This window comes from Oenanthe melanoleuca, chromosome 9 (assembly GCF_029582105.1).
Source record: "Oenanthe melanoleuca isolate GR-GAL-2019-014 chromosome 9, OMel1.0, whole genome shotgun sequence".
Taxonomy (NCBI): domain Eukaryota; kingdom Metazoa; phylum Chordata; class Aves; order Passeriformes; family Muscicapidae; genus Oenanthe; species Oenanthe melanoleuca.
In genome coordinates, this window is record NC_079343.1 from 13,289,507 (window position 1) to 13,307,821 (window position 18,315).

Consider the following 18,315-nt stretch of genomic DNA (forward strand, 5'->3'; position numbering starts at 1 on the left):
CGGCACCGGCACGGGGTCCCGCCCGCGCTGCTCCTGCTCCCTCGGCACTTCCACCCGCCGGGGAGCCGTGGGTGCACAGCGGGGTCACGGCACAGGAGAGCCCAGGTGAGTGAGCACCGCGGGGCTGGAGGAGCAGGGGAAAGCAACCCTGGGCTGGGGTGAGACTCTGGGCAGGAGAGACAGCAGGGGAAAACACCCACTGTGGGACTGGGAACGTGCCACCCCAACTCTGGCTCACACACAGGTGTTATCCCTGTCTAACCCCAACTCTGGCTCACAGACAGGTGTTATCCCTGTCCCACCCAAGCTCTGGCTCACAGACAGGTGTTATCCCTGTCCCACCCAAGCTCTGGCTCACAGACAGGTGTTATCCCTGTCTATCCCAAGCTCTGGCTCACAGACAGGTGTTATCCCTGTCTAACCCAAGCTCTGGCTCACACACAGGTGTTATCCCTGTCTATCCCAAACTCTGGCTCACAGACAGGTGTTATCCCTGTCCCATCCCAAACTCTGGCTCACAGACAGGTGTTATCCCTGTCTAACCCAAGCTCTGGCTCACAGACAGGTGTTATCCCTCTCTATCCCAAACTCTGGCTCACAGACAGGTGTTATCCCTGTCCCATCCCAAACTCTGGCTCACAGACAGGTGTTATCCCTGTCTATCCCAAACTCTGGCTCACAGACAGGTGTTATCCCTGTCCCATCCAAACTCTGGCTCACAGACAGGTGTTATCCCTGTCTATCCCAAACTCTGGCTCACAGACAGGTGTTATCCCTGTCCCATCCAAACTCTGGCTCACAGACAGGTGTTATCCCTGTCTATCCCAAACTCTGGCTCACACACAGGTGTTATCCCTGTCCCACCCAAACTCTGGCTCACACACAGGTGTTATCCCTGTCTATCCCAAGCTCTGGCTCACAGACAGGTGTTATCCCTGTCCCACCCAAGCTCTGGCTCACAGACAGGTGTTATCCCTGTCTATCCCAAGCTCTGGCTCACAGACAGGTGTTATCCCTGTCTAACCCAAGCTCTGGCTCACACACAGGTGTTATCCCTGTCTATCCCAAACTCTGGCTCACAGACAGGTGTTATCCCTGTCCCATCCCAAACTCTGGCTCACAGACAGGTGTTATCCCTGTCTAACCCAAGCTCTGGCTCACAGACAGGTGTTATCCCTGTCTATCCCAAACTCTGGCTCACAGACAGGTGTTATCCCTGTCTAACCCAAGCTCTGGCTCACAGACAGGTGTTATCCCTGTCTATCCCAAGCTCTGGCTCACAGACAGGTGTTATCCCTGTCCCATCCCAAGCTCTGGCTCACAGACAGGTGTTATCCCTGTCTATCCCAAGCTCTGGCTCACAGACAGGTGTTATCCCTGTCTAACCCAAGCTCTGGCTCACAGACAGGTGTTATCCCTGTCTAACCCAAGCTCTGGCTCACAGACAGGTGTTATCCCTGTCCCATCCCAAACTCTGGCTCACAGACAGGTGTTATCCCTGTTTAACCCAAGCTCTGGCTCACATACAGGTGTTATCCCTGTCCCATCCCAAACTCTGGCTCACAGACAGGTGTTATCCCTGTCTAACCCAAGCTCTGGCTCACAGACAGGTGTTATCCCTGTCCCATCCCAAACTCTGGCTCACAGACAGGTGTTATCCCTGTTTAACCCAAGCTCTGGCTCACACACAGGTGTTATCCCTGTCCCATCCCAAACTCTGGCTCACACACAGGTGTTATCCCTGTCCCATCCCAAACTCTGGCTCACAGACAGGTGTTATCCCTGTTTAACCCAAGCTCTGGCTCACATACAGGTGTTATCCCTGTCCCATCCCAAACTCTGGCTCACAGACAGGTGTTATCCCTGTTTAACCCAAGCTCTGGCTCACACACAGGTGTTATCCCTGTCTAACCCAAACTCTGGCTCACAGACAGGTGTTATCCCTGTCTATCCCAAGCTCTGGCTCACAGACAGGTGTTATCCCTGTCCCACCCAAACTCTGGCTCACAGACAGGTGTTATCCCTGTCTAACCCAAACTCTGGCTCACAGACAGGTGTTATCCCTGTCTATCCCAAACTCTGGCTCACAGACAGGTGTTATCCCTGTCCCACCCAAACTCTGGCTCACACACAGGTGTTATCCCTGTCCCACCCAAACTCTGGCTCACAGACAGGTGTTATCCCTGTCCCACCCAAGCTCTGGCTCACAGACAGGTGTTATCCCTGTCCCACCCAAACTCTGGCTCACACACAGGTGTTATCCCTGTCCCACCCAAGCTCTGGCTCACAGACAGGTGTTATCCCTGTCTATCCCAAGCTCTGGCTCACACACAGGTGTTATCCCTGTCCCATCCCAAGCTCTGGCTCACAGACAGGTGTTATCCCAGGCACCACTCATGCTCTGTGTACACCAACACCCTTCAATGGGATTACAAGCATTGAAAGAATATAAACATGAGCCTGGAAGTTTCCAGGGTGCCACTTGCAGGGGGACAGACACTCCTCTCTGCTCAATTTGCTCCAGGAAATCAGGAAAAAAGGGAAACAGGGAAAGCCAGGCAGAGGCCGAGGGGCAAGCTTGGCATCATACTGGGACAATACTGTAGTGGCACTGGAGTTATCACCTCGTTTAAATAGTGCAGCACCAGCGTTTTGTAAGAAATCTGAATGTGCATGGCTGTTCTCCCCTCAGTCACCAGCACCTCTCTGGGAGAAAAGAACCTGGCTGTCCAACACTCGTTTTATTTTTCAGGAGTGAAAAACCCCAAACCTTTTACCCCCACATGTAGGGAGAGCTCCACGCTGTGCAGCTGCACCACGAGTGGGCTGGCTGAAGGTGGTTAAAAGGTCACTCTGCAGAGTGCTCAGTGATCTTCCAGCAGCGTGGGGGATGCATATTTCCTTGGAATAATCCTCTCTTTATTACCCCATAAAACTGGCAGAAACTTCTGCTTTGTGTACAGCAAGTCAGCTCCATGATATTGACGCCAGCCTAGAAAGTTATTTTGGTTTGCCCTGCCAAATCAGATCTCAAAAATCAGGTAAAGCTAAACCAGATTGTAGTGTTTACATTTTATCTCTGTGACATTTTAATTGGAAACATTCGATTCCCAGCGTTGTGAGACACCCAAAGAGCTGTTTGGGCCAGCGGGACCTTTCAGAGCTGTTTCCCTCTGTGCCTGGTAAATAGTTGTAAAACCAGATGTGGTCACTGTGGATCAGCTGGATCAGTCTGGGTGGGCTCAGACACCCAGAACTGAAGGAGAGACCTGAGGTGTGTGCTCAGGGGCTCCCTTGCAGGGAGGGGACGTTCCCCTGAGTGTGCCAGGTGCTCACAGCACACAGCAGGCATCAGCATCTCCAGGTCTGACCCTCTCCTCCAGGACTGCATCCCCTCTGCCCTCAGGTCACTCACAGGTGGATAAAGCCGGTGTTAGGGCAATTCCCAAACGGAATGTCACACTTCAGTGACAGTGTTGGCTGCTGGAGTGGCCCAGGAATGTTCATGGCTGCACTAGGACAAAATCTATTTGTGTTTCCATTCCTAAAGCTCAGCAGACAGTGCCCACAGATGGAGACAGGATGTCTGACTGATGTGCCCTCCTCACATTCTCAAAATTATACAGATTGTGTGAGCAGGAGTCAAAAAAATAGTTTCTTTCTCTATTTAACCCCATCAGGGGTCATTAAGAGTTTTTTCACATTCCCTTAAACACATCTTGCTGGGATCTTCCAGACATGCCTCTCACAATCAATTCTCTGCTTTAACTGGGGATTGAATTATTAATGATTTCATCTTCTCAGAACTGCACTTCTTCAGTAGAAAAATCTTCATGCTCAAAAGCCCAAAGCTGTCAGTGAAAATGCAGTGACCTGAGTTGGGATTTAAATGGCAAAGTCACTGGAAGTTCACATGACTTATTATTGACTGGGGCAATATAATTATCCCCAATTATAATTAAAAAGGCAAACCCCCAGCAGAAAACACTGAGGGCCCCTGGTGAGCCTGAGATTCAGACACACTCAGCTGTGCAGCCCTCCCAGCCCTGAACAAGCCTGAGGTTTTCTTTTAGAAGGACATAAAAGTTTCTGTCTCATAACAATAGAGTCCAAGAGATTTTCCCCATAATAAGGCTAAAAATTCTTGCCCAGGCCCCATGAGAAATTAACCCTTGCCTGTTTCTAGCAAGCTTGAAGTTCCTTAGCTGCTAGTAGCTATTTTAAAATTTGCTGTTCAGCAAGGAGGCTTTCAGCAGCAATCTGACCTACTGCTGGAAACCACTCCCTCAATTGCAAATAATCTGAGAAATTGGTTTGGTGATTCTTCCTAATGGATAAAAATTGTGCACAACATTTACATCGTTGATATTAAAAATAACTCATTTTATACATATTTTACTCATTAGAAATCTAAATTGAGTTTCCGTGTTCTTCCTGTCAACATCATTGTAGGTTCTTCTGACCTGTAAGAGACAGAAAATTCCATTTAAAAGGGTGGCAGTGCCAAGTAGGGCAGGGGAGGGGAGGCTGCTGTGAGACAGCATCACTGCAGGGCTGGGTGTGACCCTGCTGTGTGACATTGCTGTGTGACCCTGCTGTGTGACACTGCTGTGTGACAATCTGTGACACTCTGTGTGACACTCTGTGTGACACTGCCACCACTGCAGGGCTGTGTGTGACACTGCTGTGTGACACTGCTGTGTGACACTGGCATCACTGCAGGGCTGGGTGTGACCCTGCTGTGTGACCCTGCTGTGTGACACTGCCACCACTGCAGGGCTGTGACTGTGCTGTGTGTGGCTGTGCTGTGTCACCCGTCACTCACCAGCTGTGGCTGTGAGGCTGTGCTGTGTGACTGTGCTGTGTGACTGTGCTGTGTGTGACTGTGCTGTGTGACTGTGCTGTGTGTGACTGTGCTGTGTGTGACTGTGCTGTGTCACCCATCACTCACCAGCTGTGGCTGTGTGACTGTGCTGTGTGACTGTGCTGTGTGACTGTGCTGTGTGTGTGACTGTGCTGTGTGTGACTGTGCTGTGTCACCCGTCACTCACCAGCTGTGGCTGTCAGGCTGTGCTGTGTGACTGTGCTGTGTGTGACTGTGCTGTGTGTGGCTGTGCTGTGTGTGGCTGTGCTGTGTCACCCATCACTCACCAGCTGTGGCTGTGTGACTGTGCTGTGTGTGACTGTGCTGTGTGACTGTGCTGTGTGTGACTGTGCTGTGTGTGACTGTGCTGTGTCACCCATCACTCACCAGCTGTGGCTGTGAGGCTGTGCTGTGTGACTGTGCTGTGTGTGGCTGTGCTGTGTGTGACTGTGCTGTGTGTGGCTGTGCTGTGTGTGGCTGTGCTGTGTGTGGCTGTGCTGTGTGTGGCTGTGCTGTGTCACCCATCACTCACCAGCTGTTGCTGTCAGGCTGTGCTGTGTGACTGTGCTGTGTGTGACTGTGCTGTGTGTGGCTGTGCTGTGTGTGGCTGTGCTGTGTCACCCGTCACTCACCAGCTGTGGCTGTCAGGCTGTGCCACCCCTGCTCAGCAGAAGACAATGTACACCACGAGGGCACAGCCCAGGATCCAGCCGAGCGCCAGCAGCAGCGGGACCAGCAGGCGGGACAGCGGCACCGGGGCTGGCACAGAAACAGCCTGAGACACTGCCCGGGACTGTGAACCCACCCGAGACACTGCCCGGGACTGAGAACCCACCCGAGACACTGCTGAACCCACCCGAGACACTGCCCGGGACTGTGAACACACCCGAGACACTGCCCGGGACTGTGAACCCACCTGAGACACTGCTGAACCCACCTGAACACTGCCAGGGACTGTGAACCCACCCGAGACACTGCTGAACCCACCCGAGACACTGCCCGGGACTGAGAACCCACCCGAGACACTGCTGAACCCACCCGAGACACTGCCCGGGACTGTGAACCCACCCGAGACACTGCCCGGGACTGTGAACCCACCTGAGACACTGCTGAACCCACCTGAACACTGCCAGGGACTGTGAACCCACCCGAGACACTGCCCGGGACTGTGAACCCACCCGAGACACTGCTGAACCCACCTGAGACACTGCCCGGGACTGAGAACCCACCCGAGACACTGCCCGGGACTGAGAACCCACCCAAACACTGCCAGGGACTGAGAACCCACCAGTGTGGGACCCAGGCCCAGATGTGGGACCCCAGACCCAATGTGGGACCCCAGACCCAAATGTGGGACCCCAGCCCAAATGTGGGACCCCAGACCCAATGTGGGACCCCTGACCCAGTGTGGGACCCCAGCCCAAATGTGGGACCCCAGGGTGGCTGAGCCATGGGTCAGGCTGCTCAGCAGGCCTAGGACAGGCTCAGAGGAGCCCAGGGCAGGCCAAGGTTCTCTGTGGAGCACACAAAAATTAGGACTGGCTTTACACAAATACATCTCCATAAAACATCAGAATTTTAAAGACTCTTCTCTCAGTTCCCTGCAAACTGCACACTCTTGCCAGAAAGCAGAATAACAACCTTTGAGATCCTATTACTTACCAATATATTACAACCTCTTACAGCACATCTTTACACAGTTAATAGAATTACAGGTTTTTGAAGGGATTAATAAATTATGTAAAACTATTCACAACACCTTGCACAGCTTAGATCCAGCAGGCAGACTCAGAGGGATGCTCAATAATTTAAGGATTGCCACATTGTTCTGCACAGCAAACCTGTCTCACCATGACACTGCAATGTGAGGGACAGATCTGCACGTGCTGCCATGAAAATATCAAACATAAAGAGCCACACAGCAAAGAAATCCTGTCCTGAAACTGGGAGTGCCTTTGCCCCAGGGCAGTCCTCACCAGTTTCATTTAGAACTTTGCTGCTTTGACAGTGTCAGGTGAAGCTCTGGGATGTTCCCCTGCCCTTGCCATTGCTCTGAAGGTCTCATCACAAACCAACCCAGCAGGGCTGGCTGCTGCTGGGGCACAGAGGGATTGTCAGAGCTCTGCTGATGCTGCTGACTGGGGGGCTTTGTTCTGGAGCTCCAGTTCAAACCAGTATCAGGGTCATTTCTGGGGCTGTCAGTGAAAACTCAAAGAGTGTTCAGTGTCCTTTTGCACCTTAGCAGAAACTCACTCTCCATAGATACCAGAGTCAGTGGTGCAAAAAACCAGGAGAAGAGTCTTTAAAATCTTTGAAGGTGGATATGAAGATGTGTTAAAACATTCCCTTTATTAATGTTACCTGAGTAACTGCACACAGCACAGCTACAGTTGTAAATTTAAGTGAAATAAATAAAAAATCACAATAGATATAAAACACATTTTTACAAACTGCCTTTTCTCCTCAGAGAGAGTGAAGTGTGCTTACAATTGAAAGGTCATTATTAAAATTTCATTTTGCTCTGCCACTTGAGCTTTGTGGGGTTCAAATCTAATTTACTCTCTTCACTTGGCACTACACTTGGAGCTCAGCTACACACAGTATAACAAAAATGCTGTCAAACATAACTCATTTTACACACTGTCCTACTGTGTCAGCTATCTTGGAATGACAACTACAAAAAATAAAGAAAACAAAACTGTTAGGATTCAAAAATACAGCAGGAACCCAAGCTGTTAATAGAATTAGCTTTTAAGTGATTATACCTTCTAACTGAAAATAAAATATACATAGTGTATCAGACAAGAATACAGGTAGCTGAGGATATTCACACTGTGTGTCAGATCTATTAATTTCAGTATATCATTACATTCACATTTCATTGTGCCTCTTACCTGGTTCTGCCATTGCCCCTCTGCAAGTTTAATGGCAGGCTGGGCTTTGCCTCTGCAGCTGCTCTGAGAGCCCTGGGATGCTTTAAATAGAGCAATATTTGGAATGTGCTGCAGCTGCCTGGCTCACTGGTGCCAGGGGTTGGCTGTAAGCATTCAATTGTCTCAAAAGGCAGGAATTCAGGGGTCAAGGTTACCTCTGCCTGTTCCTCCAACTGCACTCTGACCAAAGAGGGGTCAGTCCATTGAAGAGGGAGGCACAGGAGGGTGAAAACTGCTTTATGGTCTGTTCAGAGCCATGGAAAATGCAGATAACCCTCACGAGCCCCCTGCATTTCCAGCATGATGGAAATCTGGTGTGTTCTGGGTCCCCCACCCTTCCCTCTCCCTCTGCTCTGCAGATTTCTCTGCAGGATTCCTGAGCAGGTGTCCCTGGATTTCCAGCTCTCTGCTGAGCACCACCAGCTCCTCCCACTGCAGGGGTTCAGTGCCAAGCAAGGGCAGCTCTGCAGGGATCCCTGAGAGGAGCATGTCCAGCATCACCCCTAGGACACAGCTGGGAGGGACAGCCCGTCCCCAGGCACCCCTGAGGAAGGGGATTTAGTTCATTACTGCTTCTCCAAAATGGGAGCACTCTCACAATAAAACTCAGGGCTGTGTGACACTTTATTATGCCATGCACAGTTCAGCCTATCACAACATTTTGAGACACGAGAATAAACCACGAGCTTTACCTTGTCTGGTTTTGCTATAAAGCAAATCTTTTTGGGATAAGATCCAATTTGCTGTGAAAAGAAATATGATTCTGTGTAAAATATTTATTGAAAAAAAAAAAAATCTCTGATACAATAACTTTGTAGAGTGCTCAGCTGTTCCTGTAAGAATCCTATCTGGCTTGCTAACTATATCTATCCATCTGATCTCATGGAAATAATTTCCAGCAGGAATCATGTATTCCTGACAGAACCATCTGACCTTCAGGGCTGGGATCCTTCCAGGCCCAGTTGCCACAAGGGCAGGGAGCCTTTGCTGCTCACACCAGTGCAGTCCTGCATGTCCAAAGCTGGACTTCAGGCAGAGAAAAGCTGCAACTGCAGCAAAGAGTAGAGTAACAATACAGACATTATTTCAAATAGCACATCTTCTGTTGGGAACTGAGGAATGAACTGCAGACATCAATTCTACAATAGACCTCAGTCCAACAGTCAAAAAAAAAGCAGTGGGACAGTTTCAAAAAGTAAAAACAAGGAGATGACACAAGGCTTAAGAAAATACTCAGAATGATCTGTGGCAAAACATCTACTGCTCTGCTGCTGCAGAACAACACCCAAGAACAACAATCCCCTCCTTTCTCTTTGTGCTCCCAATTACATGATCTTGGTTCATGTTTTCCCCTCTCTGTGCTGGGACACTGAGACACTCAATGTCCAGAGCTGCACTGGATGGGCAGCTGGCTCAGGAATGAGATTCCTTGTCAGCCTCCAGCTCCCTGAGCTGCTCAGACAGGTCACAGGGCAGCCCTGGCACTTCACTCCCATTAACTGCTCAAAGCTGGGGATCACTCCAGTGCTTGGAATGTCCAAGTGCTGTAAGGGAATTGGGGCCAGAATTAGGAGGAGGAACAGAGTAAGGCAGCAGGGCTGCCAGGCTTTCTGTGAGAGAAGCAATTTCAAGGGAAAAAAATCCTTTTAGTGCCTGGTGTTTGTGCAAGAAGTGTCAGAACCTCATTGACCTCCCCACACCGTGCAAAGCAAACTGGCCATTTTTAGTGTTAAAAAATGTTTAGAGCACATCCCAATCTTCATCACTGCCTCAGCACCAGAGATCAGATTCTGGAATGTCACATTTCTGTCTTTGTTACTGTACTTGTAACCTCTGGGAATCTGCACCCACATGCAGGAGGCTGGCAAAGAAACCCTTTGTTTTACAAATTCTATATGATCCCTATAAATAACTGCAGCCTACACTGCTTTAGAGGAGAATACAAGGACAGACCAACTCATCTTCACAAAGGGAATGCTCCAAGTAATCAAATATTTAAGGATTTGTAATACTGCTATTCATTTTTAAATCACATTTCTTTCAATTGATCTTTTTCCTTTAAGGAAAAATCCTGATTTACTAGCAAATCAAAAGCCAAGTTTATATGCCTTGAATAATTTTATGACTTTCTCATACTCTCTTGTGACCTGCAGACTAACATATGAAAATATCAGATTATTGCATTCACAAAATAGGTTTATGTGTGGAAAATCTGTCTAATGAAATGTGTTTTATTAGTCACACCAATCTTGGCATTTGAAAGCTCCCTTACAAATTGCTAGACATTACTTTACTCACGTTTACCATGAAAATAAAGCCTGATTTATTAGATTACTATGCAACCAAAGACCTGAAAAATCCATGTATTAAGCTGCTAAATAATTAATTCCACATGCTGCTTCCCAGGGCTCTGGGTCTACACATCATTTCCACTGGCAGAGAGAAGCATCACTCAGCTGGATGCTGAGATACCCTGAAAATGAGCTGAATTTGATGGTGCAGAGATCTCCATGAGCTGTGCCATCCCTGCATCAGTCCTTGCTTTTCCTATAGCTTATATATTCCTTTTCAAATGAACCCTCTGTGCTGGGGAAAACACACTTTTAAATTTACCACAGCAAATCAGTTTGTTCAGAAAAGCTCTTCAAGCTTTGAAAAGCTGTGAAGATATTACCAAGCTTTACCTGACCAGAAATAAAGTTCTCAAGAGCAATAAAAATGAACAATTTCATGCACAAATTAAAGGACAATATTATTTGTAAGAAGAGAGCAGTTTTAGGAGGAGGACTGCTGCAACCACGGAGTCCTGAGAGACAAGGGGTGTGAAGAGCAGCAGCAGTGCACAAACTGCAGCAACGTGGAGCTGCAGTTCCCTCTGGTGACAGCCAGAGCTGATTCCTGCTTGCAGCTCAGGCAGCACAGTGCTCACTGAAGGGTGCCTGGGCACCCAAACAAACCAAACCTGCTGCTCTTGGACCTCTCCTCAGGAAGGATGGACTCACTGCCCTGGGCTTTGCAAAAGGAGGTTCCCCAGGCTGGGCTGCCTTAGGCCCTGCTCACATGAACCCCACAGCAGTCATGGAATGAACAGCTGAGCTCCAGGTGCCTCTGAGGATGCTCTGAGGTGGCAGCACAGGCAGCCTGGCCCTGCTCACATGAACCCCACAGAGATGAGAGCACAGCTCCTATCTGAGGATGCTGTGAGGGGCAGCACAGGCAGCCTGGCCCTGCTCACATGAACCCCAAAGCTGATAAGAGCACAGCTGAGCTCCAGATGCCTCTGAGGATGCTCTGAGGGGCAGCAGTGACAGCCTGGCCCTGCTCACATGAACCCCAAAGCTGATAAGAGCACAGCTCCTATCTGAGGATGCTGTGAGGGGCAGCACAGGCAGCCTGGCCCTGTTCACATGAACCCCAAAGCTGATAAGAGCACAGCTCCTATCTGAGGATGCTGTGAGGTGGCAGCAGTGGCAGCCTGGCCCTGCTCAGACACCTGAGCAGCACTGGCAGGCACACACAGAGACTCTGCTGCTTGTCTCCCCAGTCCCCACTCTGGCTCCTGCACTCTGCACACAGGTCTTTGGGCTGTGCCACTGCCCAGCTCAGGCTCCTGCTGGCTCCCACAGCTGCTCCAGGGCAGCACCTGAGCAGGGCATCTCTCCTGGAGCTGCTGCTGCTCCAGGCAGGGCTGGCTGCCAGCAGATGGCAACCCCTGCCTGCAGTGCCACTGCCCCAGCTTGGGGAAAAGTCTCCTGAGTGGTTAAAAAAAAAAAAAAAAAAAGAAAGAAAGAAAAAGAATTAAGTATTTCTAGAATTAATTACATTACATAGTGTTTACATAGGAGAAATGTTATTTTGGCTTGGATTTCTGGGTGCAAACTCCTCCTCTTGGGATAGAGAACTTACAGATAGAAAAGAGTGAGGCAGCTCTCAATGATACCTCAGAGCCAGCAGGGAATTTAGATTTATTATTTCAAATTACCACCATAAGGCAGCTCCTCCTGCAGCAGCCCTGCCCTGAAAAACATTTCCAGGATCCAGATTTCTGTTACCCCTCCTCTCCACCCCCTTCCCTTGTTTTAGGGAGCAAAGAACAATGCCTGAACTCACCTGTCTTTCCTCAAAAATCAGCGAGTTCTGCAATGCTCCTCAAATGACAGAAGAGGTCACAAGTGAAATTTCCCCAAATTGGTGTTATATTTTGAAGAATAATGGGTTTATAAAATCCTCCTTCAAAAGACAAAAGGCCAATAGTGCCTTTTCCATGCCCTTCCCTGTACACAGAAACTTACCACTCTAATTACTCCACTTTTAAGTTAATTGCTGCAAAAATGCAGAAATTCTTAGCTCAGTAAAAGGTTTTCCTCAGAGCCAGTTTATTCTGGGCTCATTCAAATTCATCAGAAATAAGCTATCTTTAAACCTCATCAAGAGCATGTTATCTTTTGTAAGGGCTAAAGAGCTTTACAATCATGCTGCCAGCAAAAGGACAGGCAGAAAAGCCAGGAAAAAAAGAGACTTTTGAAGATTTTTATAGGGCTATAATCTCCAAAAATTGCCTTTTCATCAGTTATCTTGAGGTTTGGGTGTAAAGCAAAAATGGAGGAAAACCACTTCCTGAGCATGTGATAATCTCTGCTGGATCATCTTATCAGCAGACAGCAAGATCTTCATGTTTCCTAAAGGTGTGTCAGAATTTTTCATGGATTTTTACCTGAGCACAGCCTTTAGTACTTCAGCAGGTGCTGTGAACTGCCATTGAGTTTTCTAGGCTACAAAGATCCCCAAAAATACTGAAGTCAAAATATTCCAAGTGTTACACAAACACTTATCATCATTATCAACCAGCAGCACTCATTTAGAATATACAAAACTCTAAAAAAAAAGCACAAAAATCACATACTTCTCTCCAGAGAAACTGATGCTGCTGGTAACTGATACAAATATATTCTGTGAATATTACTATTATTATTATCTGATACATTCCTTCATGCAAATTGAGGATTCTAAAACCCCAAGGCTGATTTTTGTATGAGCAGACACATGGGAGGAAAATAAAGCAACAGTTTAATTTCCAAATAGTTTGGGATTTTTCAGACATTCCCTAAGTGACTTTTTTCCCTTGGGAGTTATTTCTGAATAAGCAACATAAAGTTTGAATGCTGTCAAATGCAAAGGGTGTATTCTTCTAAATGAATGCTAATTAAATTAGTAGCAAAGGTAATGACATTGACCTTAAATTCTGGATGCATTAAGTGGCATTCAAATGGAGACAATTAATATTCAGTGTCGAGTCTTTCTGTACTGATACATTAACATATAATTCTTAGTGGTGCACAGTTATTAAATGAAGGATCTATAATGTCCTGACCATGTCCCTGATCTCTGTTTGTGCAGCTCCTGGGGGATTCTCTGTGACACTGCCAGCTGCCCTCCCCCTCAGGTGACACAGGGCAGGTCTGCAGGTCCCTGCAGGGCTCAGTGCCATGGCTCAGTCCTTCTAAAATAAGCTCAGGTGAGTTTAAATTGATCCCAAAAAATTTCATTTCAAAGTGTTTCACTCAGCTTAAAGGAACCTTCAGGTCACCCCTCCTGTGGCTCCTTCCAGGAGTCAGGAGCTGGCACAAGAGTGTCACCCTTGTCCTTCCAGCAACTCCCAGCAGCAGAAAGGGGAAAGGGCACAGGAACTGGGAGAGAACACCAGGAGCTGGAGGGACAGGACACAGGGAATGGCTCCCCACTGCCAGGGGCAGGGTTAGGGGGGATATTGGGGATTAGGGAGGAATTGTTCCCTGTTCTCCTTGGGGGAAGGACAAGGGCAGCACAAACCTCAACGTTCAGACTGAGTGAAATCACATCTCAACCTCCAACGAGCCAACACTCAATGACAGCATTAAAAACCTACTGAGGATTGAGTACAACACTCTTTAAAAACCACTGTTTGGCCTTTGTCCTGTGCCTGAAAGTGTCCCCTGCCAGCCCAGCGAGGGGGGTTTGTGACACCAGCTCTCCCCAGGCAGCCCCGTGCTCTCATGTGGAAACAATTCCCAGCTGCATTTTGGGCAGCAGCAGCTGAGCAGTGCTGGGCCCTGCCCTCATTGTCAGGGACCTGGGGCTCTGCTGGGGGCTGATCACTGGCAGTGTCCAGCTCCAGCTCTGTTATGTGCTGTCTATTTTTAGTTGATTTATTTGTGATCTGTGTCTGTACTACACTCACTGCTGCAAGACCCCTGCAGTGCATTTCCCAGTGCAGTGCTCACCCTGCCCCACTGCCCCCAGGCACTCCAGAGGCATGAAGTTAGGCACATACAATATATTAAATGTTATCTATTATGTATTGGTACATAGGAGTCACTAAGATCACAGCTTTGGTCTCTTTGTGCTCTGCCCTAGGTCTGACACTGGAATGATGACATAAACAACCTGCACAACTGAGATATTTCAAAGTATTATCCTCTAGACCGCCCAAAGTAATCAATATGCTTTAAAATGTCAATAAATTAACTTTCTCCTACTAAAATTAGAAGTTCTGGATGGTTCTCTCCAGGCTGGGCAATAATACTGACAGAAGGAGCTGGTTCTGGAGCTCTTCACTGGCTCTAACAAACATTACAGGAGAGCCTGGGCCTCAAACCACAACTATTTCTATTCCCTCTGACAAATTATTGATTTCCTTGCTTTTCTGGCTGTGAGGAAGAGCTCTCCCTGCCCACCCAGGTATATCCACCAAGCTCCTCCCAGCATTATCTCACCACAGCAATATCCACCCAGGGCACAGCAGCTCCCAGACACAGGGCAGCCAATGGTCCCCTCACTTCAACAGCCTCATCTTTACTGCTGCACCTGGAAATGCATTTTAAAATTTAGCGTGAGATGATATTAACAAATTCCCAGTATTGCATTTATCCCTTATTTAAAAGGCTTAAGATATATCCCTTTCTCCTTGTATAAACCAATTCAAGTTATATAATGTATGTGGATTTACTTTGCCCCAGTTCCAGCTGGCAATGTATTGCTAAGCCAAGGCTGTACAATTGCAATTTGGCAGAAAACAGGTCAGGGTTTTATTACACATCAAAACTCTCAAACTGTTCTGAATGTTTCAAATTAAAAAGGCAAATAGAAAATAATCCTTGTGTCAGAATGATCCTATTCCATTACCTTGCTCATAAATTTCTATTGGGGGTACTTTTTATTGATTCTCTTGCTGCTTTTCCACATCTGCATGAGCAGTTTGCTGTGACACACCCTGGGACAGAGCAAGGTGGGAGTGCATGGCTGCAGGAGGGGGACACCTGCCCCCAGCCATGGGAAGGATCCAGCCCAGAGCCCACAGGGAAAAGGCAGCTCCAGGTGAAGGAGCAGGAAGGCAAAGAAGGATGGGGAAAACACCTTACAGGTGGTGGGCTGAAGGTTTGGTGACCCAGGCACAGCAGGGACACTGGGCTGTGTCACACACCATGGCAGGGACTCTGGGCTGTGACCCAGGCACATGGCAGGGACACTGGGCTGTGTCACACACCATGAGAGGGACACTGGGCTGTGACCCAGGCCATGGCAGGGACACTGGGCTGTGACCCAGGCACAGGAGGGACACTGGGCTGTGTCACACACCATGGCAGGGACTCTGGGCTGTGTCACACGCCATGGCAGGGACACTGGGCTGTGACCCAGGCACAGCAGGGACTCTGGGCTGTGTCACACGCCATGGCAGGGACACTGGGCTGTGACCCAGGCCATGGCAGGGACACTGAGCTGTGACCCAGGCCATGGCAGGGACACTGAGCTGTGACCCAGGCACACTTTTGGCTCCCCAAGCTCATTAACAACGAGCTCATCTCTGGAGCAAAGATGTCCCTGCCAAGAACCTGAGGGACACTGCTGCCTTTCAGTGCCATGTCCTCTGACCCAAAGCATGTGCAATGTCCCTCTGTGTCCCCTGCAGCTGCAGGGCAGCCCCCAACACCCAGTGCACCCCTGGAGCTGCAGCCCTGGCCCTGCCTGCACACGGTCAGTGCTGCCTGGGAGCTGTGCTGCTGCTGCTGCTTTGGGCAGATTCCCTTGCCTTGTGCCACCCCCCTGCCCAGCCACCTCCTGCCTGCCTTAATCCCCTCAGCATTATATTTTCAGCATAATTACAGCTGTTCATTAATTTGCTGCTAACAGATGATTCCGAGTTCATTGAAGGAGATAGCAGAACTACAAAGAGTCTCTTTGTCTCTCCACTGCCAATTTTAACAAATATTAAGGAGTCTCTAATAAGTCATGTTGGTACTGAAATTAATCTGCACATTGGCTCTTTTGGGAAAAATATCTTTGTAACAATATAGATCTTGAACTAATTACAGACTTCAATTATGGGACTCTCTTCCACCAAACACAACATCCCAATATAAGCAAGTCCCCACATAAGCTCCTACTTGCTCTGAACTCTGCTTACTCCACCCTTTCACCTCTGTGATGTCACACTGTGTGCCTCAATTTCAGAAACAGCAGCTGCTCCAGGAAAACAAAACACAGATCATTTCCTTCCTTATTAAACCTCCTTCCCGACTGTCTGCTGCATTTTTAAACAGCTGTTGCTGAATGATCCCTCTGCACATTCTGATACTGATACATCCTGAGCCTCAGGCTGCTCCCCTGCCACACCTGCACATTGATTTTTTAAGGAGAAAAACAGGACTTTTTTTTTCTTTCCTTAATACATTGCAAAGCTGATCATCTAATCTTAAAGATTAATAAAAGCATATGAAGCCTGGAATGCAGTCACTCCTGGCTCAGAGCAGTGCAGTGTGTTATGGATGCACCCAGGGGTGGGTACACAGGTTTTGGGAAGGAGGGGACAGAGCCAGGGACACAGAGCATCCCAAGGTAATTCCAGGCTCTGCCATGGCTCCAGGGAAAAGCATTCACACCCCTCTCTGCCATTAAAATGCTTGACAGAGTAAGGGTGGCTCAAGCCTGTCTAAACACTTGTCATTTATTAACTTATGTTTTATGGCACCAGCTCTGCTGCTGTGAGGAATTTGTCATTTATTTAGTTCTGACATTTCTTCTCCTGTCATTAAATTCAGTCTTCTGTGTAATACAGAGAAAACAATTCCCCCATAGCTACTCAAACTTTATGTATAACAATTCTCTGAACAAGATGATGATTGTGGGGGCTGAAATCTCACAGAACTGCAGTGGCACTCAGGATTGTTTCCAGATAACTTTAAAAATCCTATTAAAATACATCCATATCCATTATTTGTGTCTCCTGACATGCAACAACCCATTGCACCACAAATCAATGAATTTTCATTGCCACAAATGAATTTCCCCAGCACATCTTTGCTCCCAGGGCTTGATCCCTTCTCCCTCCTGCTGGGTCTGATTGCTGGCACACACAGGAGCTGTAAACAATCCTGGTACACACCAGCCAGACTTGGACACTTCTGGGATTTGTGGTTCAGTAAAACACTTTGCTGCAGAATTCCCCATTTCCTGCACAGGGAAGGGGCTGCCAGTCCCAGCCTGAGGAGTCAGGCAGCTGCTGGACAAGGAGCAGGAACCCATGGGCTCTCCTTAAGGGATGCCTTTATTGCTGTTTCACAGCACTATCTGCTCCACATCCAGGAAATCTTCTCTCTTCAGTTTCCTCCTCTCCATGGAGGGAAGGCAGGACTGCTGGAGATGAGAGTTCCTGCTGGAGCTGGCCCAGGGCAGCTCAGCCCCCTCAGGGGTGTGCCCTGGACTCTGAAATCACTGACTCCAGCTCTTGAGGGGCCTCATCAGCCACAGGCAGCAGTGAAACTGAGCTCCTACTGTCAAACACAGAAATAAAACTCCAAACACTCTTCTCTGCTGCCATAGCCCAAGATTAAACACGCTGCAATGCAATAAAGCAAATGCTGAGGAAATAAACTCTGCTGTCTGAACACGAGTGTAAGGAGCGAAGGATGACAACAAAGTTGTTGATCATCTAACAAAACTAAGGTAGGACCAAGTGTACATTTAGCAAAATAATTATCTGAAGATGCAGGAATGCTAAACAAAGTCAGGCTTCACCACATGGATCCATCAGAGCTCCTGCCCTCAAGCTGGACCTGGCACAAGGCAATCCTGTCACAGTAGGAACGAATAATCATGGGAAGTCAGGTGATGGAGAATTTTCTATCCCTACCCACAGGTCACAGATTCAAATATATGTGACTAACAAGATATTTTCCATTGTATTTTCCCACCTTTTCAGTTTCTGTCATTTCCAGCTACAGGTCTTCTTCTTTTTGTTTTGTAGAGAAGGAAGAGATCTGCAGTACCTGCTCATTTCTTGGCATATATCCTCCATGTCCAGAGCAGGGGCTGTGGGAGAGGAGCTTTTGGTTACCCTTTGTTTTCAAATGCAGATCCACTCACGTTTATCCCACTGCACTTTAATTTGAAGTGTAATATTCCTCATATGCCACTCTGATTCTCTGTCCAGTTTCCCGAAAGCAAAAGGATTTGTCAAGGGGCCAAAAGAGGCAGAGATGTCTG

The 18,315-nt window shown here is 48.2% G+C and overlaps 1 protein-coding gene across 1 annotated transcript; it reads right to left on the minus strand.

The window, feature by feature from the left end:
• Positions 1 to 4,362: 4,362 nt before the first annotated feature.
• STRIT1 (small transmembrane regulator of ion transport 1) lies at positions 4,363 to 7,808 on the minus strand. Its single transcript, XM_056498973.1, has 3 exons — positions 7,759 to 7,808; positions 5,497 to 5,623; positions 4,363 to 4,463 (listed from the first exon to the last, which is right to left on the minus strand). The coding sequence occupies exons 1-2, from the start codon at positions 7,769 to 7,771 to the stop codon at positions 5,529 to 5,531; spliced, it is 108 nt and encodes a 35-aa protein (XP_056354948.1). The 5' UTR covers positions 7,772 to 7,808; the 3' UTR covers positions 4,363 to 4,463; positions 5,497 to 5,528.
• Positions 7,809 to 18,315: the final 10,507 nt, after the last annotated feature.